Source organism: Dama dama, chromosome 3 (assembly GCF_033118175.1).
Source record: "Dama dama isolate Ldn47 chromosome 3, ASM3311817v1, whole genome shotgun sequence".
NCBI classification, from domain to species: domain Eukaryota; kingdom Metazoa; phylum Chordata; class Mammalia; order Artiodactyla; family Cervidae; genus Dama; species Dama dama.
The window spans coordinates 62,523,694-62,550,596 of record NC_083683.1 but is presented as its reverse complement, the minus strand read 5'-3'; the positions used below and the strand labels follow the sequence as shown (position 1 = coordinate 62,550,596).

General features: G+C 41.9%; 1 protein-coding gene across 1 annotated transcript in view; it reads left to right on the top strand.

Annotated features, from left to right (window-relative positions):
- The window catches only part of IRAK3 (interleukin 1 receptor associated kinase 3), a 55,370-nt gene that overhangs the window by 25,476 nt on the left and 2,991 nt on the right, over window positions 1-26,903 (top strand). Inside the window, exons 5-11 of the mRNA XM_061130639.1 lie at window positions 1,329-1,480; window positions 4,711-4,775; window positions 10,320-10,434; window positions 11,251-11,369; window positions 24,742-24,940; window positions 26,231-26,293; window positions 26,387-26,551. Of these exons, the coding sequence (XP_060986622.1) occupies window positions 1,329-1,480; window positions 4,711-4,775; window positions 10,320-10,434; window positions 11,251-11,369; window positions 24,742-24,940; window positions 26,231-26,293; window positions 26,387-26,551 (878 nt within the window). The remainder of the gene's footprint in view (window positions 1-1,328; window positions 1,481-4,710; window positions 4,776-10,319; window positions 10,435-11,250; window positions 11,370-24,741; window positions 24,941-26,230; window positions 26,294-26,386; window positions 26,552-26,903) is intronic.

The following is a 26,903-nucleotide window of genomic DNA, read 5'->3' as shown; positions in this document are numbered from 1 at the left end:
CAGATTCAGGATAAATTTTTCATAGATATCAAAATATTCTCAATTTTGACCAATCCATTGTTCTGATGGATGATATGTTGCTATTATATTACAAATTCATTGTCCAATAAAGAGCATAATTGTGGTTTCACTTATAATTTCATGACATTTGCTATTTTTATGTGTCATAGGAAGACGTTTAAAAATTATGTTGAGTTTTGTATAGTTTTAGAAATTTTCATAGCACTTGTAGAGAAATCTTTAGAGGTTATTGTAAAGCGGTGCTGGTGGTCACTATGAAAAACAATTATTTGCCAGATCAACTTTCCTATTCTATCAGCCGAGAGAATAATTTCCTTCTATCTGGGAATCAGCCTGATAAACTTTAGTGGCTGTTTAAAGCTGCTATGCCTTAATCTTCACCACCAGATCTGATGCTTCTTTGGTTCAAAAGAGAATTTAAAAAGTTAGATAAGGTTATGGTCTTTTGAAAGTGAAGGTGTTAGTTGCTCAGTTGTATCCAACTATTTGCCACCCCCATGGATTATAGCCTGTCAGGCTCCTCTGTTGGTGGAATTCTCCAGGCAGGAATATGGGAGTGAGATAACAGTCCCTTCTCCAGGGGCTCCCCCAGGGATCGAACCCAGGTCTCCTGCATTGCAGGCAGATCCATCTGAACCACCCATGCATGGTCTTTTAAGATTTTGCAAAAAGGTCCAAATGAAACACAAAATGTGTAAGTATAGCCAGAATTGGTCTCTGCAGGATTTATTTAGGCTTTTCCCTTTGAATTTGCATTTGGTTACCTCTGAAATATTTCCTCCTATTCTCTGCTTGAGATGATTTTCTTATAGAGCTGAGGCATCTTCCCAATTTACTCTGAGGAAGTAAGCTGCATTTGGCTCATGAAAAATATTTCTACCAGTCATGCTTAGCGAATATTATTTAGTCATATTAAGATTTCAACTTCAATATATATATATTTTTTTACTGGTTTGGGGTTCATCATGGGTCACCGATAATCTGTTGATCTAATGACAAGGAAATAACCTTAGGAAAATTACCCCAACTAAGTTGTCTGGCTGATCTCTTTGGAAAGGTGATAGAATTGCAGTGTAATTGTTTGAGTATCTAAGAAGCAATTTGCTCTGTGGTATGGTGGGAGCCAGGCCCTAGTGAGAGTGCAGAGAGCTCATGGTAGGCGCTGGTGTTGGCTCCTGGGCTGTCTCTACTGACTTTTCTCTGGACTCTGATTTGTTTCTAAGAGGGAAGTCTTGCTTCTTTATAATGATGGCTGATTCTTAAAAAGCAAAAAGATAACTTATCTTCTCTCTACTTTCCTTCCTAAGGAATATTGCTAAAATCCTCCATCAGCTTTCACAACATCGTAGAAGGAACCAAAAATTTCCACAAAGACTTTTTAATCGGAGAAGGGGAAATTTTTGAGGTATACAGAGTGGAAATCCAAAACCGAACATATGCCATTAAATTATTTAAACAGGTATGGAAAGAATTACTATCACAGGATATCGATTCCATTTATTTGCTCATATTTCATATTAAAATGTGTCATTTTTCATCAGCATTGAAAGGAGGTGTACTTGAGAATAAAATTTCATAAATGGAAATAAGATATATGACCTCAGGTGACTGGAGAAATGACTGAGAAATGAATGCCTGTCTTGCAGGAATGTGGGAGTTAAATCCTTTCCCTCCCCAGGTGTATGGCCTGAGAAAGACTTTTCTGAGAAACCTTGTAGGGCCATCGGGACTTTGCTTAAGATGGTCAGATTGTGTCGGTCTGCTCCAGTTTTTCCGGCCCTCTCCAGGCCGCTTCACAGACTAAACCATAGGCTGGTATTTGGTGCTACTAAATTGTCTTCAGTTACAGTCCAGGAGAGCAGGAAAGAGGAGGCTTCAAGAGCAGCAAGGCAGCCGTCAGAGCAGGAGGTTGGAACACAGCTGAGAACAGCCAGGAAAGCAGAAAGGGTGTTGGGGGTCTGACTCGGCAGTCAGGAGGAGATAGGTTCACACATGCACACCAAAAGAGCTGGTCTTCATTGCTGGTCAGCAGCCAGCAAACTTTTCCTAAACTCCTTTAAGGGCTGGGTACTGGGCAGGGATGAGTCAAGCATAGTCGTGTCCTCTAGGAGTTCCCAGTCTTGTGGGGAAAACAGGTGAAGAAAAGATTAAGTTGTAGCGTGATAAGTCCCTTAGCAGAGATTCGCCCTGAAGATCATGGGAGCACATAGACGATAGCCAGAGGAGAGGCCAGCGCTGCCAGCACCCGGAAGAGTGCCCAGCACAGAGTAACTACTCAATAAATGTATCTGCAGTAAATCAAATGGACAAGTGGATGAAAGAAAGTGACCTCTCCGCTTGATTTTGAAGGACAAAGAGACTTTTTGCCAGGCAGGGAGGGAAGATGGAAGATATAGCAGGTGCCAAGACCTAGGGGGTCATGCATGGGAGAGCATGTCTTTTCACAGATTTCAGACTGGGACAGCGGAATTTAGCGCGGCAGAGTTTACTGTGAATGTAGTGGCAGCAGACGATACTGGAAAGATAGGTCAAGTCCACTGGTGGTTTCTAAGTAGGAGAGTGAAAGGGCTAGATTTGTGTCTTGAAATATCCTTTTGATTCCAGGTTGGATGATGAACTGGAAATTGGCAGGGAATTGGAGGAAAGGTAGCAGGAATTAAACTAGAGGTGGAAAGACCTGGCAGAGGGTGTTTCAGACGTGTAAACTGAAGTGGACAGGGCTGAAGCCTGTATTCTCCAGTCTAATGTTAGAATCACCAGGAAGGTGGTTTTTTTTAAAAGGAATATAATTGCTTTACAATGTTATGTTAGTTTCTGCTATATAACGAAGTGAATCAGCTGTATGTATATCAGCTGTATGTATATCAGCTGTGTGTATGCTAAGTTACTTCAGTCATATCTGACTCTTTGTGACCCCATGGACTGTAGCCTGCCAGGCTTCTCTGTCCATGGGGATTCTCCAGGCAAGAATGCTGGAGTGGGTTGCCATGCCCTCCTCCAGGGAATCTTCCTGACCCAGGGATCAAACCTGCAACTCCTGCATTGCAGGCAGATTCTTTACCATTGAGCCACCGGGGAAGCCCCTCCACGTAGCCACAACAAAATAACTGTCTCTTAGTATCACCTTCTTTATCTGCCTCTCCCAGTGGACTGGATGGTTTTCTTTAGAGAGCTCTTAAGTATGTTTGTATCTCAGTGCCTTATTACAGGGCCTGGCCTATAGTAGTTGTTCAATGAATGTTTGTTAGGTGAATTGAAAGAAGCGCATATGCTGTCTTTATGAATTTAGTTGCAATTCACTATTAGTGAAAAGATAGAAGGTAGCAAAGTTACCCAAGCCTTAGAGGTTGATCCACGTCCTATACACACATCAGGAAAAAAATGAGATAATGTAATGAAGCTTTAGCCACAGAGCCTTTTATTATTATTTTTTTTTAACAAGAAATGGAGTTTTGTAACAATTGGGACCTTAACTTCAGTAACCTTTCTTAGAGGGCCTGAAGCTGGGAAATGTACACGGTGTGTTAGATTCATCCACATCACCTGGGGTCTTACAGGACAGATTGTGATTCAGTGGGTTCAGGTAGCGACCTGAGACTTAGCCTTTCCCACCAGCTCCCAGAGAAGCTGGCGTTCCTCCTGCACAGAACACAGTTTGAGCCGCAAGACTGGGAGGGGAGCATGAACACAAAAACTGACCCTTCACGTTTTCAGGCTGAGAAAACTCGGACCCCAGGGAGGTTCAGTGACAATAAGTCACAAATAGTGAGTGTTAGAGGTAGGCCTGAGACCCAGTCTGCTTGGTTCTCAGTGCAGTGTTGTTTTTTAATCTAAATTCCCATAATGTGGTCCTTGAAAATGATTTGTTACCCGAGTTTATTGTTTCTGACTTCTTGGGTTAACTTAGAAAATAGCTTCCAGGAATCCTGTTGGCTTTCTCTCCCTTTGTTCCTAAGGACAGAGAACTCTAAAAACTCTGCCCTTTCTAGCAATTTACATATGGTAACTGGAACACACTTTAACCCTTTCATGGGAGAAGTTAGGCATTTGAGGTTCAGAGACATGCAACGCTGTAAGATGCAGGAAGCCATCAAAGACAGTGCCAGGTACAGAAGTCCTCCAGATAATATTATTGAATTCATTGATTTGTCCATATGTCAGGCACTGGGCTAGCTTCTGAAGCTTTTTTGAAGTAAAGAGTTAAATTTTTCCTAGTGGACCTATTTTTTCAAAATTAATACAAAGGTAAACTTAAACCAACAGCCAAGTGACCCAAGTCATGAATGCCAAATTATTGAAATCACTTCTAAGTAGGATCACAACCTGGATTCTTTGAGACCAAGTGGGGAGTTTCTGTCATGAGATTTTTCTTTGACTACATAAAATATTTCCAAATTTATGTAAATGTGTACAAAATAAGGTGAAAGGGTTTAAATATAAAATGTAGCAATCTGATACATTTCATGAAAAACTAATTCAGAAGCAGCGGTTCTAAATCAGTTTTGGCGTTAATGGGTTTTTGAAAGACTGATACAAGCTAAGGATCTTCTCCCCAGAAAAACATTCACATGTGTTTATACCAAAAAGTATCTAATTTCATAGACCCCAGGTTAAGAGCCTGGGGTCTATGAAATTAGAAATAGATCCTTTCTTTATTTTTTTTTTTTTTTCTTGTTTTTCTGTATTTAGGGGGAAAAGATGCACTGTAAGAAGCAATGGAAGAGGTTTTTGTCTGAGCTTGAAGTTTTACTACTGTGAGTATATTGCTTGAAATTTCTCCCCTTGTGCCTGGCTTTCATCTCTGTTCATCTTTGATTCTACAGCACAGAGCTTGGCATGGTTGGCATTTAATAAATGCGGGTTGGAGGTTAGAACACTGGGTAAATTTTTGACATCTGCTTTAGTATATTCTTTGGAATACATTTTAAAATAGACTATTTACATAATTCACTTGAGCATATTTTAACAAGAAACTGTCACAAGGAAGTGGATTAAATCATGTGTGACTAACATGACTGAATGTAAAATGATTCTTAGAACATTAGAATTGTATATATTTTACCATTGCTCCTCTTTCTTAAGAGACATTCCAATCAAGAAGCTGTTTCATCAATATAAACCTCTTCTGGAAGAGAGTTTAGACAAAGAAATCAAGTGCTTTTGATGTGCATATTATTTTCTGGGAATTCATTCACGAGCCTGAAAGTCCTTGGAGACAAACTAAAATGACTTCATTTTCATATACATTCATATCTGCAGCTGTGCTGCCTGCTTCGTCGAAGGCCCCTAACCCTATAGAATTCAGTCATCACCCTTTACAGATAGAAAATGTTCTTTTCAGATGTTTTCTAAACCAATATGTGAATTCAGGGGAGGGAGGTATTATCCTAAATTCTTTTCCTTTTATACCCAAGACAAGAAATCAAAATGTTAGAGGCTAAGCATAAAAACTTAATATATAAAAAAAAAAAATATATATATATATATCATTTAGTCAACAAAAAAAAACTAAAACCAAAATTGTAATAAGAAAGTTTTTATATTTAAGCTTTATTTCTTTGTTTATGAATAAATAATAAGTTCAGACACTCCAGAATTCCAAAAGGGCAGAGGGGTAAGCCAAGAAGAGAGCTTCTTCCATACTCTCATGCAGCCACCCAGCCACTTTCCCCAAAGGCAACAGTTTTATCAGTTTCCTGTATATCTTTCCAGAAATATTTTATTTGTAAGCATATATGTATTTTGTTTTCTTACTTTCCTCTTCTCACACAAGAGGCAGCGTGCACACATTGTTTATGTTGCTTATTTTAGTATTCCATTGTGTAATGTGGCTTCCCTGATAGCTCAGTTGATAAAAAAAAAAATCCGCCTGCAATGCTGGAGACTCCAGTTCACTTCCTGGGTCGGGAAAATTCCCTGGAGAAGGGATAGGCTACCCACTCCAGTATTTTGGGGCTTCCCTGTGGCTCATCTGCTAAAGAATCTGCCTGCAATACGGGAGACCTGGGTTCGATCCCTGGGTTGGGAAGATCCCCTGGAGAAGGAAAAGGCTACCCACTCCAGTATTCTGTCCTGGAGAATTCCATGGACTATATAGTCCATGTGGTTGCAAAAAGTCGGACATGACTGAGCAACTTTCATTTACACTTTTGTGTGCCTGTGCTGTAGTGTAACTAACCATTTTCCCATCAATGGATTTTTAGATTTTTCCTAATCTTCTACTTAAAATAAGGCTACAGTGAGAAAACCTTGTATATTGTTATTTTGTACGTGTTGAAGTATATCTAAGAAAACTTCATATAAATAAATTTATAGGGTCATGTTCCATGCCACCAAATGTCCTTTTGTAGAAACTATACTAGTTTACAGTTAACACCAGTCATATATAAGAGTGCTTGGTTCCCTATATTCTTGCCAATATAGCATTTATTCTTTCAGTTTTTTCTGATCTGCTAAGTGGACATGGTTTTTCAGTGTAGTTTAAATTTCTTTTTCTATGATGAATGAATCTTTTCACATATAAAGAGATTTATTTCCTTTTCTATGAAATATCTGTTAATATCCTTTGTCCATTTTTTATTAGACTGTTGGATTTTTTTTTTAATCTGTTTTTGCTGCTGCTGCTAAGTTGCATCAGTTGTGTCTGACTCTGTGCGACCCCATAGACGGCAGCCCACCAGGCTCCCCCATCTCTCGGATTCTCCAGGCAAGACTGGAGTGGGTTGCCATTTCCTTCTCCAGTGCATGAAAGTGAAAAGTGAAAGTGAAGTCGCTCAGTCGTTTCCGACTCTTAGCCACCCCATGGACTGCAGCCTACCAGGCTCCTCTGTCCATGGGATTTTCCAGGCAAGAGCACTGGAGTGGGTTGCCATTGCCTTCTCTGAATCTGTTTTTGATTGGAGGATAATTGCTTTACAATATTGTGTTGGTTTCTGCCATACATCAACATTATTCAGCCATACGTATACATATGTCCCTTCCCTCTTGAACTTCTCTCCCACCTCCCACCCCATCTGACCCCTCTAAGTTGTAACCAGAGGGAGGTTGAGCTCCCTGCGTCATGCAGCAAATTCCCGCTGGCTGTCTATTTTAATATGGTAATGCGTCTGTCTCAATGCTATTCTCTCAGCTTTCCCCATCCCTTCCTTCCCCCACTGTGTCCACAAATCTGTTCTCTATGTCTGCATCTCTATTACTGCCCTACAAATAGGTTCATCAGTACCATTTTCCTAGATACCCTTCACTTTGATATATGTGTTAATATACGATATTTGTGTTTCTCTTTCTGACTTATTCACTCTGTATAACAGGCTGTTGGTTCATCCACCTCACTGCAACCAACCCGAGTTCATTCCATTTTATGGCTGAGTAATATTCCATTGTATATATGTACCACAACTTCTTTATCCATTCATCTAGATTGCTTCCATGTCCTGGCTATTGTAAATAGTGCTGCAATGAATACATGTATCTTCTAGAATTGGGATTTGCTCAGGGTATATGCCCAGTAGTGGGATTGCTGGGTCATATGGTAGTTTTATTCCTAGTTTTTAGAGAAATCTCCATACTGTTCTCCATAGAAACTGTTATCAATTTACATTCCCACTAACTAGACTGTTGGGTTTTTTCCTTAATATTTGTCAGAGCATTTCATATATTAGAGAAAATTAGCCTTATTTTTATGTTTTAAGATACAAATAGTTATTTTTACCCCATTTTCATTTGTCGTTGCTTATTCTAGTTTTTTGCCATTTGGAGATGGTTCTCGTGTAGTTGAATTTAATCTATATTTTCTTTTATGGATTCTAGGTTTTATATTATAGTTTAAAGACCTCCCCAACTGAGAGGTTTTAAAATAATTTTGCCATTTTTTCAAGTACCTTTATATTTTCACTTATATACCTGATCCATTTGGATTTATTCTGCTGAGGCATTTCTGTATTAACTTGAGAGAGAACTAACAACATTATGGCATTAGATGTTTCTGGTATGCCATCATTATCATTTATGTTGCTAATATTTCTTTAGTTTTAACCCTATCCCAAGTGCTTCATGTGTATTCATTCTTTAATCCGCACAACAGGCCTGAGGTGAGTCGTGTTATTATCCTCATTTTGTAGATGAGGAAACTGAGGTAGATGCTACTTATTTTTTTTTTTTTTGCAAGATCCAACTTATTTCCTAAATCATACTCACCCTTTCTCTTCTTAGACTTTTACTGGTAAATAAGTCAGAGGCGTTAGAACATACTGTCTGGAGTGGAATTAGGAGTGAAGTGCACAAACAACAGATAATTTCAGTGAGTTAAATAATAAGCAGGTACAGAGGGCTGAGGACTTCCCTGGTGGGAAAGGATCCTTCAGTGGTAAAGGATCCGCCTGCAATGCAGGAGACATGGATTCAATCCCTGGGGTTGGGAAAATCCCCTGGAGAAGGAAGTGGCAACCTACTCCAGTATTCTTGCCTGGGAAATCCCATGGACAGAGGAGCCTAGTGGGCTACAGTCCGTGGGGTCACAAAAGAGTCGACGTGACCGAGCGTGCTCACACACACCCAGAGTGCTGAGGGAGGAGGAAATGCTAACTTGGGGGTGGGGTGGGTGGCAGAGTAGACATCTTGGAAAAAGTAAAATCTAAGCTGAGACCTGAGCATGAGTTTTTTTGTTATAATATCAAGGGAACTACTTAATGGATTGTGTATGTGTTTATGTACACACACACACACACACACACACACACACACATACACACATACATACACCCACACTCCCTTTCTTGAAGTAGAAACAGAGGGACTCAGAAGGGATATATATGTGCTTAGTCGCTCAGTCAGGTTCAACTGTTTGCGACCCCATGGACTGTAGCCTGTCAGGCTCCTCTGTCCATGGAATTCTTCAGGCAAGAATACTGGAATGGGTTGCCATGCCCTCCTTCAGGGGATCTTCCTGACCCAGGGATCGAACCCAGGTTTCCTGCATTGCAGGGGGTTTCTTTATTGTCTGAGCCACCAGGAAAGCCCAAGGATATATATGTATGTATTATATAGATGTGTGTGTATACACACGTTTCATAGGTAAGCTTTACAACTGAAGAAATGAATAATCGGACTTTATATATAGCACCATTTTTTTTTTTTTTTTTGGAAAAAATAGCTTTAGTTGTTTTAATATCCCCAAGCATGCCTTGAGGAGCCTGGTGGACTTCATGGGTTCGCGAAAGAGACACAACTTAGCGACTAAACAACAATAAAGCTTGCCTAAGACATAAAAGGTGTTCAATAAATAATTGTTGAACTGAGTTCACAGTATGTGTGACTTTCACATGCTGTATATTTCATAGCTGTTACATGGGTTACATTCGTTTTCACTGTGATGATACATGCCCTCAAGAAATAGTTTAAAAAGGAACCTGAAAAATGTATACGATACGGACATAGAATTCTATGATTTAAAAATCAGTGGTGTAAAAAAAAAAAAATCAGTGGTGTGTTTTTCAACATCAGATTTTACTAGTCGCATGGATCTTAAGTAACAAAACAAACTTCATGAAAGCGTTGGATGTCTCTTAATTGTGTGACTTGGTGCCTAGTACTTTAGTCCCTAACGCAGTAGCATTCAGTAAATGGATAAATGAAAACAGTCTTCCGTACTCTTCTATTTTGGTGATTTTAGTTGCACATGTATACCAAAAGCGATGAAATGGATCATTTCAGTTGCATTATGTTTATTTATGCAAAAAATAAGTTATATTGGGTTTCATGTTGATAAAAATAAGTTAATATTGAATATTGTTTTCTATATTATAAAGCTCCCAACACCCCAAATGTTAAGAACTCTCATTTCTGAACATTTCTGTCATATTTGGATATCAGCTAGTATTTGTTAGAATGTGTGCATGTGTGTGTGGTAAGTCACTTCAGTCGTATCCAACTCTTTGCGACCCTACAGACGGTAGCCCACCAGGCTCCTCTGTCCATGGGGTTCTCCAGGCAAGAGCACTGGAGTGGGCTGCTCTGCCCGCCTTCAGGGGCTCTTCCCAAACCCATGTCTCCTATGTCTCCTGTACTGGCAAGTGGGTTCTTAGCCACCAGCACCACCTGGGAAGCCCATTTGTTAGAATGCTTTAAGCCCGTTTGGAAGGAAAACGGTCATGTGCCCAGTGAAATTCCCTCTCCCTTGGCCAAATTTATATTCTGCTTTATGCCTGTTCCACAGCCCACCTTACCGCCCCCCAAACAGTGTTGTTCATTTCCTATTTGAATAACCAGTTTGACAGACCTAAAAAATCTTTTGTTTCAAGGTTCCGTCATCCGAACATACTGGAGTTGGCTGCGTATTTTACAGAGAGTGAGAAGTTTTGCCTGGTTTATCCATATATGAGAAATGGATCACTTTTTGACAGATTACAGTGTGTAGTAAGTCACATCCATTCCTCTGCCTGATATTCTGACCCTCTAAGCCCTGGGGGAGCTGCTGAAACCTTCTGAGAGAACCAGGAGGCCAACATGTGTTCATGTTGGGATGCCAACAGTGGGTTTCCCAAGGATGTAGAGGACTTCTCCATGAGTTAATTTCTTACTCTTAGAAGGTTGCATAAATACCCGAGTTGTTGTGTGTTGTGCAAAATGGTGGTCAAAAGAGTTGCTGGGTCCTCACTCCTCATTGGTATCATGTCTCAAATGAGTTTATGTCAACTACCATTATTTCTCAGGTAATTTTTATTTGCATAACTTTATGCAAAGTACCATTCAATATGAAGGGTAGACATAAAAGTGATACCTATATCACTTAAAAAGAAGGAGGTTGAATAAATGCCATGGTTTCTCTTATGATGTTTTTGAAAGATAAGTTAAAAAACATATTCCAAATATGTAAAATTGCAGTTACGATGAGAATAAAAACAGATTATTCTCAATTACCCACACTGTTGTACCACAAATAATCTAAAAATCTTACACAATGAAATTTTAAGCATAGTTATCTTATTAGCCATATTTCAATTTATATGACATTAAAATTATTGGGTATTTCCATTGCCTATAAAGGGACCTAGAACCAGCATGGGTAGTAGAGGAAAACCCATCTTGGATTAAAAATAGGTTATGGTTAACTAAAATATTGATTCACCCACTTTATCTTTAGAGTTTGTTCTGGCATGCACCTAGGTAATGAATACAAACATGGTTTTCACTCAGAAAATACAATGAAACCAACCACTGTTGTCTTTTCAGGGTAACACAGCCCCACTCTCTTGGCACATTCGAATCAGTGTATTAATAGGAACATCTAAAGCCATCCAGTACTTGCACAACACGGAACCGTGCTCCGTCATCTGTGGCAGTATATCCAGGTAAATTATCCTAGAGCTCTAGGTTACACCTGAAGGCTCCTTTCACCATCCCTGGTAAGTCAGACTTCACCCTATTTTCTATCTGTAGTTTCCCTGGTATGTATCTGTATGTGTTAAGAATCCTCATGAAAGTATTTAAAATCTTAGCTTGTTAATGAAAACATGTCTATCGAATTTTAAAAGCTACATTTGTATTGCCAATGGAAGAGTTTATATTATTTTTAGGAATTACTGATGAGCAGTGTAGGATAGACAGTTTTGTGTGTTTTATTAATTATTCTGCATAAAAAACTGTGAAACAATCTGCTGTATTCGTTGCACTTAAAAAACAAACAAACTGACGTCTAAGAAAAGATTAAGTGGCTTATACAGGGATTCTTCACAAGATTAACGGTAGTGGTCGGCAATTTAAGTTCTTTGTCCTTGAGTCTCCAGCGTCTTGCGTTGCCACTGAGCCTGCTGCCTCCTACCTGCACATATTCCCCGTGACAAGCCGAGCAGCCCTCCCAGTGTTCCTTCCTGATCCATGAGAAGATGAGAAACATCTTCCATCTTTTTCCCTCTTCAGCCGACATGAATCTTTCAGACAGAGAGTAGATGCCCTCCAAACCTCCACCCACTGTGAATTTTTCCTGTGTGCCCTTCATGATGGACTTGTCCCAAAATAGATATACCTTTGCTGAGTAGCAGGGTAGACTGGATTTAAAAGGTGCTGCCTCTTCTGAGCCATCATCTAGTGTCTTTGAAAAATCTTTTAGTGTGCTTTTCCAGTTGAGCAGAAGAGGAACTGATTGCTTACTTCTTTGTTTTTCTGGAGAAGTGAACTTCATATAAAAAGCCTCTGGATTTTCCTTCATCCTGGGGGAGCGGCAGCAATGGGGACATAGCCACTCGGTAGCTTCTCCTGTTGGGAAAGTGAAACTATTAGTCACTCAGTCACGTCCCACTCTTTGTGAACCCATGGACTGTAGCCTGGCAGGCTTCTCTGTCCATGGGATTTTCCAGGCAAGAATACTGGAGTGGGTAGCCATGCCCTTCCCCAGGGGATCTTCCTGGCCCAGGGACTGGACCTCGGTCTCCCACATTGCAGGCAGATTCTTTATCATCTGAGCCACAAGGGAAGCCCCACTTTCTCCTGCTGCAGTGTGGCAATTCATCAACTGCCAGTGACCTTATAGAATCAGCATAAAATTGGTGCAGCCTCAGGGGACCTGGGACACAGATGGATGGTGAAAGTCTCAGAGGTCAGTGGAATCAACCACTGAGGTTGGTTCCGGAGGGCTAAGGTGACCGCCCGCAACCTAAAATAATCCCTCTTCTACCCAGCTCGTAGCCCGCTCAGCATTATAGGTGCTCAAATATATGTTCAAACTGAGTTGTTGTTCAATCACTAAGTCATGCCCAGCTCTTTGTGACCCCATGGACTGCAGCATGCCAGGCTTCTCTGTCCTTCTTACTGGGTAGATAAATAAATAAGTGGAATTTCTTCTTTTGTTTTAATTTCTTCCTTTGGTGCTTGATAGGAGAAGGGGATAGGGAAGTCCACTGATCGGAGCCCAAGGGAACATTAGGGTGAAGGACACAGATTCAGGCTCTGTCTGAGTCACAGGGCTTCCCTGGGGACACTGGACGGGGAAATGTGCATGCACTCTTCCGGCATCCTTCTCCCGCTCTTAGGTCTAAGCACAGACTGTGACCCAGACTGCTGCTTTCTCAGGATTGGCTAGTGTCTTCAGGCAATTCCGAGGAAACAGGTGCAGTGGCAGAGATGTGCCTGCAGGGGAATTTTTTGAGTGCTCTGAGGAATAACAAAAGTAAGAGAGGAAGACAGAGTCGGAGAGTTGGAAATGCTGAGCTGGGGTATTATATTTATAGAAGAGGCCAAGAAGGTCCTCTGGCGGAGGCCATGGCAGACCACTTCAGTATTTTCGCCTGGGAAATCCCATGGATAGAGGAGCCTGGCGGGCTACAGTCCATGGGGTGGCAAAAGTCAGACACGACTGAGTGACTAAACTACCACCACCACCAGAGGCCTTGGCCGATGCCATGGGGACTGCTGAATCTGGGGTGGCCCTTCAAAGCTGTCCCCAGATGAGGCAAGGCACTGGATTTTTGCACCCCTGTACCCTACCAGTCATGAGTGGGGCTGTACGGGGCGTGAGGCAACTCCCTTCTGCCACTGGTGGTTCCCAGGTTGGGGCTTAGCTGGGAGCCATCAGCAGCCACCCATCCCTCATGGGGAGTGTGTGCCTTCCTGGATCCTAAGGGAGGGTTGGGCCCATGGCCCTGTAGCCACTACAGTTCAGAAGAGCTGGCTGGATGGCATTCTGCAAAACATCTCTAAATGATTTTCTTTTGCATGTATTTTCCTCCCACTTCTTCCTATCCTTTCCTCTTAGTTCAGTATCCACAATTGTTTAAATCAGACAGATCTGCTTTAAGAAGCCGACTTTTCACTTAAATGTGATTCTGAGCCAATTGCTTGCCTCTTTTAAGCCTCAGCTTGTTTCCTCAGCAAATGCTAATAAAAGAGCCTGGCTGACTCAGTCGGTAAACATGAGACTCTTAATCTCAGGGTTGTGGGTTCGAGCCCCACATTGGGCGATCTCTTTTCTTGGGCTTCCCTGCTAGCTCAGTGGTAAAGAATCCTCCTTCAATGCAGGAGACGTAAGAGATCCAGGTTCGATCCCTGTGTTGGGAAGATCCCCTGGAGGTGGGCATGGCAACTCACTCCAGTATTCTTGCCAGGAGAATTCTATGGACAGAGGAGCCTGGTGGGCTACAGTCCAGAGGGTTGCAAAGAGCCAAACATGACTGAGCCCAGCAGCTTCTACCTCTTCAGGTTAAATGGCATAAAGTGCACCTGGCACTTAGCAAAGCGGATGCACTCGCTCAGTGCTGGCGGGCTCCCGTCACCGTAGTCTGGAAGTGGGAGGAGGAGCAGAGGCCGAGACGTGACGGCCAGCGAGCTTTTTTACTTAGCACTCGTTTACTTACTGTCTTAGTCCATTTGGACTGCTCTGACAGAAATACTATAAACTGAGTGGCTTATAAGTGTTACGTGTTTATTTCTCACAATTCCAGAGGCGGGGAAGTCCAAGACCATGGCACTGGCCAATTCTCTGTCCCAGGCAAGCTCCCTTTCTGGTTCAGAGGTGGCTGTCTTTTCTCTGGTGGAAGGTGTGAGGGGTCACTCTGGAGTCTCTTTTATGAGAGCACTAATCCCATCCATGAGGGGAGTCCTTATGACCTCATCACCTTCCAAAGGCCCAACATCCTAACCCCATCACAATGGGGGTTAAGATTTCAATATATGAATTTAGGGGGACACAAGCTGGAATCAAGATTGCCGGGAGAAACATCAACAACCTGGGATATGCAGATGATACCACTCTAATGGCAGAAAGCAAAGAGGAACTAAAAAGCCTCTTGATGAGGGTGAAAGAGGAGGGTGAAAAAGCTGGCTTAAAACTCAACATTAAAAAAACTAAGATCATGCCATCCGGTCTCATCACTTCACAGCAAATAGATGGGGAAACAATGGAAACAGTGAGAGATTTTATTTTCTTGGGGTCCAAAATCACTGCAGATGGTGGCTGCAGTCATGAAATTAAAAGATGCTTGCTTCTTGGAAGGAGAGCTATGACAAACTTAGACAGTGTAATGAAAAGCAAAGACATCACTTTGCCGACGAAAGTCCATATAGTCAAAGCTGTGCTATTTCCAGTAGTCACGTATGAATGTGAGAGTTTGACCATAAAGAAGGCTGAGCACTGAAGAATTGATGCTTTTGAACTGTGGTGTTGGAGAAGATTCTTGAGAGTCCCTTGGACTGCAAGGAGATCAAACTAGTCAATCCTAAAGGACACTGACCCTGAATATTCATTGGAGGGACTGATGCTGAAGCTAATGCTTCAGTGCTTTGACCACCTGATGCAAAGAGCCGACTCATTAGAAAAGACCCTGATGCTGGGGAAGATTGAAGGCAGAAGAAGAGGGCAACAGAGGATGAAATGGTTGGATGGCATCACCGATTCAATGCACATGAACTTGGGCAAACTCCAGTTGCTGGTGAGGGACAGGAAGGCCTGTCATGCGGTTGCAAAGAGTTGGACATGACTTGGCGACTGAACAACAACAAGCATTCAGCCCATAGCACTTACTTCTATCATCAATTTATTGTATTTGAAAAGTGGACCCACAAACTAACTCTATTTTAATAAAAGTCATTTCTGTATTAGGATGTGTTTATTGAACATTTTGAAAATCACCTTCCTTTTAGTTCACAAATATTTATGGAACATCTGCCATGTGCAAAGCATTGACTTATACCACAGTGGGGGCAAACATTGATAATCATAGTCTTGAACTGGAAGCTTCAATCTGGTGACCAGATAAGATAATAAGAACACAGAGAATATAATACATGATATGACACTAAATATGCCCAATGTGTGTTTGGTCTGAGAAGGCTAATGCTAATTAGATAGTTCTAAGCCAGCTCTTTGAGGAGATGGGTTATGACAGTGGGCTGGTTGAAAGAAGGGATGAGAATATTCCTGGTGGAAGGCAGTAATTTGTTCAGGGGAACAGAGTGAAGAATTGCAGGGTGTATAATGAAAGCAAGAAGGGTTGGTTGGAGAAAAGAGGAAGAGGTTGGCGAATAAGGAGAGAAGAGTAGATAAAAATAAGGAAGTGATGGGATGAGGGTTGGATGATACTTTGAACACTTACTAGGTGGACAACCTGGGTTTGATAAGCTAGGCTCTTAAAATGGACTCTGAGGCTTCTTCTTTCTGGGGTCTAAATGGGAACAGAAAGTTTCTGGAGTTTCTTAGGTGGTATCACAGTTTAAAAGGAGGCTATTTCTTCCAGAACAGTATCTCAGATATTTGTCTAGATGTGCCAAGCTGTGTGTGTGTGTGTGTGTGTGTTTGTGTGTGTGTGTGTGTGTGTGCACGCTCAATCATTTCAGTCATGTCTGACTCTTTATGACCCCATGGACAGTAAACCTCCCAGCTCTTCTGTCCATGGGATTTTTCCCTGCAAGAATACTGGAATGAGTTGCCATGCCCTCCTCCAGGGCCTCTTCCCCACCCAGAGACCGAACCCACGTCTCCTGCATTGCTGGAAGATACTTTGCCACCGAGCCACCAAGGAAGCCGTGCCAAGCTATAGTACCACTTAAATAACACTGTTAGACAGGGTGCCTACCAGGTAACATAGATACAAGTACCAAAAGAGATCTGTTCAGAGAAAGGGAGAATTTCATGGACGGGGCAGGATTTGAACTGGAAATGCAGTTAGCAGTGTATTTTATTTAATTTTTGGTAAAGGGGCTGCTGCTGATTGGGTTTTCCAAAGGGTTCGGGGACTCAAACATAACCATCTCTAGATTACACCCACCCAGGCATGTGTCAGGGTGTGGAGTGCGGAGGCTATGGGCACTGATGTGAGAACTGTGGTTTCACAAGGGCTCGTCAGTGGGTCCGTCTCTGTTCCAGGGCCAGTCAGCCCCCTCCACAGCCTCTGAACTCTTGGCCTTTCTGCCGAGCCTGCCAGGGAAGATGTTAACGAGTGCCAACTATAACAGTTGACGTTTCGTCTTTTCTTTGGTGATGTGCACACCTGTTCTTTAGAAACTGGAATGAGACCAACTCATTTCATTCAGGGCACTGAACATCTGTCAGATGGTAATGCATTCAGTTCCCAGCAGTCTTGGCCAAACGTGAATTGGCGGAGCTGGATGACCCTCCTGAATCTCTTAAATGAATCCTTCACTTGGCTCGAACCTTGGGCCTCCCTGATTCTTTGTCCCTCTGTGTATAGCCATGTGCTTTCAGGAAGGTCTGAAATCCCTGCTCTTCTGACTTCATCATATTCATTTTCTCATTCTTTGCCAGGAAAGGCAGCTTCTAGGAGAGATGTCATTTTATTGTACAGCCTGATAACTGGCTCAAAAAAGGACATCTCGAACTGTGTTAAACAGTGACCCTTTCTGTGGGTAAGTCTGGGCTCTGTTTTTGTTGAAGTGAGACATGGAAAATATTGTTACCTTTGTTTTCTTTTCTGTATTTGGGCCTCAGACCAATGAGTCACAAAAGAGTTACCATACATCATTTGACATTTCAAACATTGCTTTTAATCCTATGAAGTAACACAGTATACATAAAGTGACAGTAAGTAAAAAAAAAGACACATTGAAATAGTAAACAATATACAATTATAACTTTGTAAAATTACAAATTCAGGAATTAAAAGATTAAAAGTGAAACAGACCAAAATATAAATAAAACTTTCATTAGATGGAGAGACCGTGGCTTTTCATTTAATGGCTTATTTTTTTTTTTAACTTCTACTTGATGTTAAATTCTTATTTAAGGATTACATATTCTTTTATAATAAGAATAAAATTTATTAGGGAAAAAAATAACTTAGCATCAGACCTTTCTATCTCAAACCAGGGAATCAGACATTTCATGGAGTCTTTAGTTAGTGGATAATATCCCAAAGTTTCATTTTAGTCACTCTGTCTGCAGAGAAGCTTGATAATCTCATGCCTTGGTGGTTTTAAAAATAGTTTGAAAAACGAAGATTGTAAGGAAGATCATCCTTCAGCAGCCTGGTGCCCAAAGTGTGAGCAGCACCTTTTGTCTGAGCAAAATGAAATGCCATCACTGGGGATGACCTGGGAAGAGCACCAGAAATCTGTGTTCCCGCCCAAGTCCTGCCTCTCTCTCTTAGACCACGGTTTCCTCACTTGTGCATCAGAGCCAGCCGAGATCACCTCAAGTTGGATCTCTTCTTGATTTCAAATTCTGTGCAATTACACCTGCTTGTTTTCATACCATGCTCTAAGACTCACAAAGCTAGGGGTTATGGCAGGAGAAGGACGTGACCCCGTGTTTTTGTAAATCTTGACCAAGCCTTACTTACCCAGGCCAACTTGGAGCGAGGATGAGCTCAGACAGGTTTCAGGAGGCACCTTCTGACACCTGCTCATCCTGGAGCAGGTCAGGCAAAGTCCTAACATGCCCGTTCTCCAGAAATGCCCCCAGTCTTTCCCCTGTCCTGCCCTCTTTCCAGCAGCCATCCCAGTGACCTCACTGCTGCTCCCGTCTCTTTTCACTGGTTGAGGGTGTGGCCTTCGGGTTCTCCCAGATCTGAGAACAAAGGCCAGCTCTACCACTTTCCAGCAGTGTGATCTTGGGTAAATCACTCAGTTCCTTGGGGTAGTCTCCTTATCTGGAACTGGAACCTCTGTTCTTATTCCTAGGTTGTGAGGATGAAATGAGCTTGTTTCTGTAAAGCACAGCCCAGGAGTTGGCAGTAAGTATAGTTCCTCTCAGCTAACGGAGACTCAGGTATCTCATCTGACCTGTCCTTGGACCCCAGCACAGCGCCTTGTTAGAGCTCTATTTGGGTGCACCTCTGATTGTTAGAACTTCTCTGTATTGAGCTAAAATCTGTCTTCCAGTGACTCAACCCATTTGCCATTGTTTTGGCACTAGAATTACCTACCTACAACTAAAGGGAAGAAGAGAGAAAATTTACTTCGTTTCTGCCTTGTAATCAACAGTTTCTTAATCTTTTATGAGTAGCTGAATAAAAAGATGTTTCTTTCGGTTAACTGCAAGTTGGAAGTGCGCTGAAGAGAGATATAGGAGTGCTAGGCTTTAGCATAAGCTATTTTGTGTAGAATGAGTGATTTCAACCAGCTGGGCCTCATTTGCCTCATCTAAAAAAAAAGCAATTGTGCTTATAGAAGCGATGACAAATCAGTTTCATCTCACATTCCATCTTGGATTGGTTGGTAATGAGTTCCCATGGGCAGAGTTGAAAGGGAATCTGGGGTGGGTACTTTCTGAAGTCAACTAGTGATGTCTGCCAAGAATATGGGAGAATGTCTTGGCAGCATTTGGGCCACGTATTTGCTGTATGCCGAATGGTCCAAGGCTATGTGTGGTTTCAGATTCTCTTCATTTACAAACTGGTTATATCATCAGATGTTTATTTAGTATCTTCTATAGATTCAGCATTATGCTTATGCAAACAGAAGCTGGCCTCTCTGGGAGTGCCACGTGAAGGAGTACAGGCTGTACCGTAGGAACTTGGAGAAAAGAAGGCCACTGGAATTCAGATTAGTGAAAACTTCCTGGAGGGAATTAATCAAGCTGCATAGAGGAATTGGATAACAGTAAGTGGGAGGGGAGTACTTTCCAGGTAAGGGGAACACAAGGAAAGCCCCCCCTTACAGCAGTAACCACAGTCTCTTTGGGGCTTCCAAGGTGGTGCTAGTGGTCAAGGACCTGCCTATCAGTGCAGGAGACCCTGGTTCAATTCCTGGTTTGGGAAGTTCCCCTGGAGAAGGGATAGCCTACCCACCCCCGTATTCTTGGACTTCCCTGCTGGTGACTGAGTCGGTAAATGCAGCAATGCAGGAGAACTGGGTTCGATCCCTGGGTTGGGAATATCCCCTGGAGAAGGGCATGGCAACCCATTCAAGTACTCTTGCCTGGAGAATCCCCACGGACAGGAGCCTGGGGGATGACAGTCCATAGGGTCGCACAGAGTCAGACTCGACTGAAGCAACTTAGCAAGCAGACACATGTCCTGACTGCATCGATAAGTGTTCGTGCATTCCTTGTGACTGATAGGCTGCAGAGACGCTTTAGGGAACTCAGTGAAAGCCAGAGGACGGAGTTTACACATCACTGGTGTTATCGTTGGTTTGACAGAGGAGAAAGCTGAGATTTACAGAGGTTAGTAACCTGCCTCGGTCACATGCCGATAGATGGAGGAGAGGAGATGGGGTTCCATGCTTGTGTGAGTGGAACAGCATGCTCATGTTAGGTCATTAAGCCAAGACTCCTGGGAGCATGTTGGTTTCAACAGCAGAGACAGGGAAATGGGGCAGAAGAGGAGAACGTAATTAGTATGTGCAAATTTGGAAACGAGGACGTTGGGCTTCTAGTGAGAACTGCTGCAGGCAGCAGTCTTTGTGGGGGCTGGGGAGGTAAGGCCTGGTGGTCTGCATTTGGAATGTTTGCCTTGTGCAAGCAGAGAGTAAATAGTCTTCGAAGGAAGACACTATCAGGGACACAGCCGCAGAACACACAAGGAGGAAGCCAAACCCACATTTCAAAGCTATTTTCAAGAAGTCTGCTGGTTTAGTTAGCCCAAAAATGTCTTAGTAATTCGAACTCTTCAAAAAGCATGTTATAAAAACAAAATTCATTTCCAGATGGTGGAATTTGAGGAGGAAAAGGATTTAAAGAAAAGAATCTTGAAGTCTTTATTCTTGGCAAAAGACGCTCACATTTTTATTGGGGGAAACAAAGATGTTTTTGAATTACGGGATCACATAAAAGCATCTGAAAGCAGTAAACCTTCTTGTTATTTCCATCGTATCCCTCAGCAAGCTTAATTGTTTTCACATTTATGAACGATTTTAAATTGAAATGCGTTTTATCCCTGGCATTTTTCATCCCAGACATTCATTCTTGTTCACGTTGCCAAAGCGAGGAGATAATCTTGGGGAACATTTCTAATGTTTCCTACAAGATCATTTTGTCTTCTGCTATGGCCGTGGGTCTCCTGCCAAGTGAAACAAACTCTCTTACTAGGGAGGTGGTCTCAGAAAAAAAGGAAGGAAGTGGCCATTTGCTTAAAAAATGAATTTTGTAAAAAAAAAAAAAATGGAAATTGATCAGAGATGTATGGGCGTAGTAAGTGCAAGGAGAATTTCCTTTGTGAGGGGCTAGAAAGACCGAGTGGTTGGGAAGGGGATGGGGGACCGCAGAGGGGCTCTTCCTGTGACCTTGTCACCCTCGCTGGAGGACCCAAACTCCTGCCTTCACTCCCAAGACCTGATGTGTGTGGTGAGGCTGCTGGGCTCCAGCTCAGGGTTTAGCAGGGATAGAAAGCCTGCAGGGAATGCAAATATTTGTTTGACTGGTGGTTTAATTAACCATCAGTCTCCTCCCTCTCCATTTTCCCCTACCCCCCAAGAAAACTACTTTTGTTTTTCAAAAACATTTTAGATATAGTAATTCTTTTCCTTAGATATTTTTCTATTTTCCTGCTAGTGCCTGCCTTCTTCTAAAATATCCATATATGTTCATTTTTTTTCTAAGGGATGCTGAAACAGATGTTATATAAATTAAAACTTCCCCTAGGAATTTTATTTACCACCACTGTCTCTAAGCTCCAGTGTACACTTATATACATGGACACATACACGCCTGTACACATACACACCAAACAATATATACGTGTTTATCCCCATGGTCTTAAAATATCTGAGAATATTAGTTTAGTCAGGTTCTTCCAACACTTCTCTAGAACTATTTTGAAATATAGCTGATGCCTTGAAACTGATTAACCCAAGGATGTTCAGATCTCCAGGCTTATCCTGCAACCCCTGTACCTTTGTTACATCAAATTGGTGTCCTTAAACTTCTCGAGTTACCCAGCCAGGTCCAGTGGGGTTTTCAGGTAAAGTGACCAGTATATGATGGACAATGGGCAGCTTATATCCTTCAGAGCAAATTTCAAGGCTCTCCCCGTGCGTCAGGCACTCTGCTTAGGTTTCCTCACTTAACCTTCACAACAACCCTGTGAGGTCTGCGTTATCAGATCTTTTTACCTGCAAGGAAATCGAGGCTTAGAAAAGTTGCGCTAGTTTGATCAGAGAGATGAAATTTCACATTGAAAGGAGGTTTACCCCTTCTTGACTAAGCCTTTACTCAAGAGAGCCTAGGACTCATAAGGTACCAATAAAGCAAAAACAAGCCATAATACCAAGTGCTGCCTAGGTCAATGAGAAAGATCGAGAAGGCTGTTTACGCCAAAAGGGGAGTCAGGGTTTCAGTTCTGTGTCGTTTATGCTGGATATACTGCACGCTGATGTTGGCGGGGGAAGGATGTGTATGATTTTTCCCAGTGATCTGCAGGTTTCTACAGAAACTGTGTCTTGCTACATCTGGTGAGGGAAGGCAAGATATCTGGTGAGGGGTGTCTTACTGCTTCAAACAGCAGTGAAACAGACGGCAAGCTGTCCTGTTGCCTCAGGCAGTCATTTAGAACCCAGTGAGGTGCTCTTTATCTCTGAACCCAATTAAGTGAAGTCTGGACTTTTCCAGAGTATTGCAAAGTACTCAGGGACTGGGCTACTGAGCACCAATAACTCTTCCTAAAATTAAAAATATACATCCTTAAAAACCAATCATGCACTTACATGTCAAACATAAAATTTACACTTAGATTCAGATCCTGCATTATAATCTGGGTGTATCATCTTGCTTTATATTTAAGGCTCAAGAACTTCAACTTTAAATTAGGAGACAAATGTAAGCAAAGAAAGCAAGTCTTGTAACTTTGGAAGGGCTTAAGTACCCAGAAAGAATTGTCCTAGAGACCCCTAGCCATAGAGAGATGAACTAACATTCCCAGATTCAGAATACAAACTCACTACTTTGTGTGAGACTTTTCCCATCACCTTACTGTGAACCATGACTAGTCCTTCTGCCAGAAGTGTTATCTAGAGAGCTGATGGTCTCTCTGCTACTGAAAGTAGCTTGTGGGAAAGACTAGAAGAAATAGGTTGTAGAAACACTAAATCAAAGGTGTGGGCCATTGGGTGTTTCTTACCTGTTCCCTGGTAGCTCAGATGATAAAGAAGCCGCCGGCAATGCAGGAGATCTGGGTTCGATCCCTGGGTTGGGAAGATACCCTGGAGGAGGGCATGACAACCCGCTTCAGTATTCTCGCCTGGGGAATCCCCATGGACAGAGGAGCCTGACGGGCTACAGTCCATGGGGTCACAAAGAGTTGGACATGACTGAGTGATTAAGCATGGCCTGCACAGCACCTGTTTGTTGCATTATATTGTTACAAGATTTTAGTTACTTTATGTTGTCTTTATTTAGTTAGTCTGTTTTTACTGGCATAGAATGAATGTATTCAGTTGACCTGCAAGGTAGCTGAAGGCACTTTATGTCTGAACATTCTATTTGAGGTTGAAGCAGGAGAAAGAGTTTGAGTAGAATTGATTGTTGAAGGGCCTTTTGGAATTCCCACTTTCCTGAAACAGAACATCCTTCTTCCTCAGCTGCCATTAACCTTTATTTAGAACAGAGTAAATCACTGAACTTAAAATTTATGTTATACACTAAAGTCTGCTGGTAAACAACTTGTCTTTTCACCAAATACCATTATTCAAAGTGCGAATGCAGTGCCCTGGAACAATTTCGCATTCTTATTGATGGCCTTTCACTGACCCAGAGTCATCTGTGGGTTTTATCGTGTAACGTGCTGTGGTTACTCAGCTTCCCTCTGCCTAACTCTTACGGAAGTATAAGTCACCAGTCGCTGCAAACTTCCCCAGTTTTTCTAAGGATCAAATAAATGGGTTAGATTATGAGTGTTGTTGCTGCTTTTTTTCCCCTTTTGTTCTTGGGAAAGACCTGTTCTTTAGGGATTTTAAGTGTTTCACAAATTCAGCTTTTTGCATTCTCTTTTAAGTTATGGTTTAAGTTAAGTTTAGGTTCTTTAAAGCTGGGTTGGAAGAAGAAGGGAGGATGAGACGCTTGACACTGAAAATCTGGCACTCAGATCTTTGCATTCCTCCTCTTGTTGCTGAAATAAAGTGGGGAGCAGTGGTAGGGCAGGGGATTCAGAAGAGAGCCAGACTCTCAGCGTGGCAGAAGCTGGAGGAGTAGACGCTTGGGTCCTGATAATGAGAGTTAATGAACCTATCTGCCCACCTCACCTCCTGGCACATGTGGCAGACTCCTGCATTAGGTACCCAGTGATCAGGGCATCTCCAGAAGCCCCAGCTTTGATCTGAATAAGTGAAGTGTACATCTGGGCAAGAAGTCATTAAGAACTACATGTCTGTTTTAATCTAGAGCTAGAGCAAAGGTAGGATCTGGCTGTAATGTATTGGCTTAGTGGTTCTAAGCCAAGCATTCCACAGCACAGCCCTCTGCATGTCAGATACTTAATTACTCTCTGATCAAAACTCATTTAATGTCCTTATTACATGTAAGTAGAACACAAGGAAAGCTGCTTTGGTTAACTTTAGTTTCTCCTATTGACGAAGCATCAGCTTCACCCACCAACTCCATATATAGACCTGTAAATCTGAAATGCCTGCCGTTCCAAGGTCAGGGTTTTGTTTTAGGTTTTATATAATGCTTGGATTTATACTTTGAGAAAAAAAGAGAAAATCTCCTCTAAAAAATTCATGGAAAATAATGTATGACTTTATTTGGAATTGACCAAATATGAAAGCGAGCTTGTCCTGTTGTTTTCCGCCAGAATACCTTTATGATGTTTTTGTTTTGTTTGCCCGTGATCACAATTTCAGTGCAAACATACTTCTGGACGATCAGTTTCAACCCAAACTAACTGATTTTGCCATGGCCCACTTCCGACCTCACCTAGAACCTCAAAGCTCTGCCGTAAGCATGACCAGCAGCAGCAGTAAGCATGTGTGGTACATGCCGGAAGAGTATATCAGACAAGGCAAACTTTCCATCAAAACAGACGTCTACAGCTTTGGAATTGTGAGTACCAACTACCAGTTAATGAAGGAGAAGAGTTTACCACCAAGAATGCTCTAAATTCTAAGAACTGTTTTAAAGACTTTAACTTTTAGACCTATTGATTTCCTGTTACTCATTGTCTTATATCAAGACATTAATTTTATGTCATCAAACAGTAAAACATAAAGTGACTAATTAGAATGAACTATATTCAGTATTGAGGTTAACTGAAAAAAGACACATGTACCCAGAGCACTATTTACAACAGCTAGGACATGGAAGCAACCGAGATGTCCATTGACAAATGAATGGATAAAGAAGTTGTGGTGCTTATGGAATGTTACTGTAATGGAACATTACTCAGCAATAAAAAAGAATATAGTTGAGTCAGTTCTAATGAGGTGGATGAACCTAGAGCCTATTATACAGAGTGAAGTAAGTCAGAAAGAGAAAAACAAATATATATTAATGCATATATGTGAAATCCAGAAAGATGGTTCTGATGAACCTATTTTTAGGGCAGCGAAGGAGACACAGACATAGAGAACAGACTTTTGGACTCAGTGGGGGAAGGAAGGATGGGATGATTTAAGAGAATAACATTGAAACATACACATTACCATTTGTAAAATAGGTGTACGTGTGTGTGTGTGTTAGTCACTCAGTCGTGTCTGACTCTTTGTGACCCCATGGACTGTAGCCCGCCAGGCTCCTCTGTCCATAGAATTCGCCAGGCAAGAATACTGGAGTGGGTTGCCATTCCCTTCTCCAGGATGCAAAATAGCCAGTGGGAATTTGGTGTATGATTCAGGGAACACAAATCCAATGCTCTGTGACCACCTAGAGGGGTGGGATGGGGCGGGAGGTGGGAGAGGGGTTCAAGAGGGAGGGGACTTACCTGTATCTATGGCTGGTTCATATTGATATATGGCATAAACCAACACAGTATTATAAAGTAATTATCCCTCAATTAAAAATTTTTAGAAAGAGCCACAACTAATTTCGAGTATGGCTTAGATGGTAAAGCATCTGCCTACAATGAAGGAGACCCAGGATCAATCCCTGAGTCGGGAAGATCTCCTAGAGAAGGAGATGGCAACCCACTGCCTGGAAAATCTTGCCTGGAAAATCCCATAGATGGAGGAGCCTGTAGGCTACAGTCCATGGGGTTGCAAAGAGTTGGACACGACTGAGTGACTTTGCTTTCACTTTTTAAAATATTTATAATATTTAATAATATTTATAATAATATAATAATTATTGTGTATATTATTAATATTATGTAGCTGACTTTCTGTATATTCCCTGTAGGTAATAATGGAAGTTCTGACAGGTTGTAAAGTGGTGTTAGATGAGCCAAAGCATATCCAGCTGGTAAGAGTTGCCTCCGCCTCTGCCCCTGTCTCTTGGTCACTCTTTGATCGGTTCCGAGTTCTAAATGATGAGCTTGTCCTCTTTTCTTCCTAGCGGGATCTTCTTGTAGAGTTGATGGAGAGAAGAGGCCTCGACTCATGTATCTCCTTTCTCGATAAGAAAGTGCCTCCCTGCCCACAGAACATTTCCGCCAAGCTGTTTTCCTTGGCGGGCCGGTGTGCTGCAACACGGGCAAAATTAAGACCATCGATGGATGAAGTGAGTACACACGTGATTTTATTAAAAGCAGTCTGTGGAACCCTGGAAAATCTAAACTGGATAAACTGTGTATCTAAGTGAATATCAGTGTGACAAATGCAGCCCCCAAGAGAGTCTTCTCACATAGCTTTTCTAAATCAGAAAGTTTGGTACTCTGAAAAAGGGCATCATTGGATAGTACCAGGGCAACCACAAAAAAAAAAAAAAAAAACTGATGAAAAGACATAAATGAGTAATTTGGAGAGAAGATTTTATTTACCATTCATTAAGAGATCTGGTCCAATAAAATGGGAATTCCCTGGTGGTTCAATGGTTAGGACTTAGGCACATTCACTGCCAGGGTCTAGGTTCA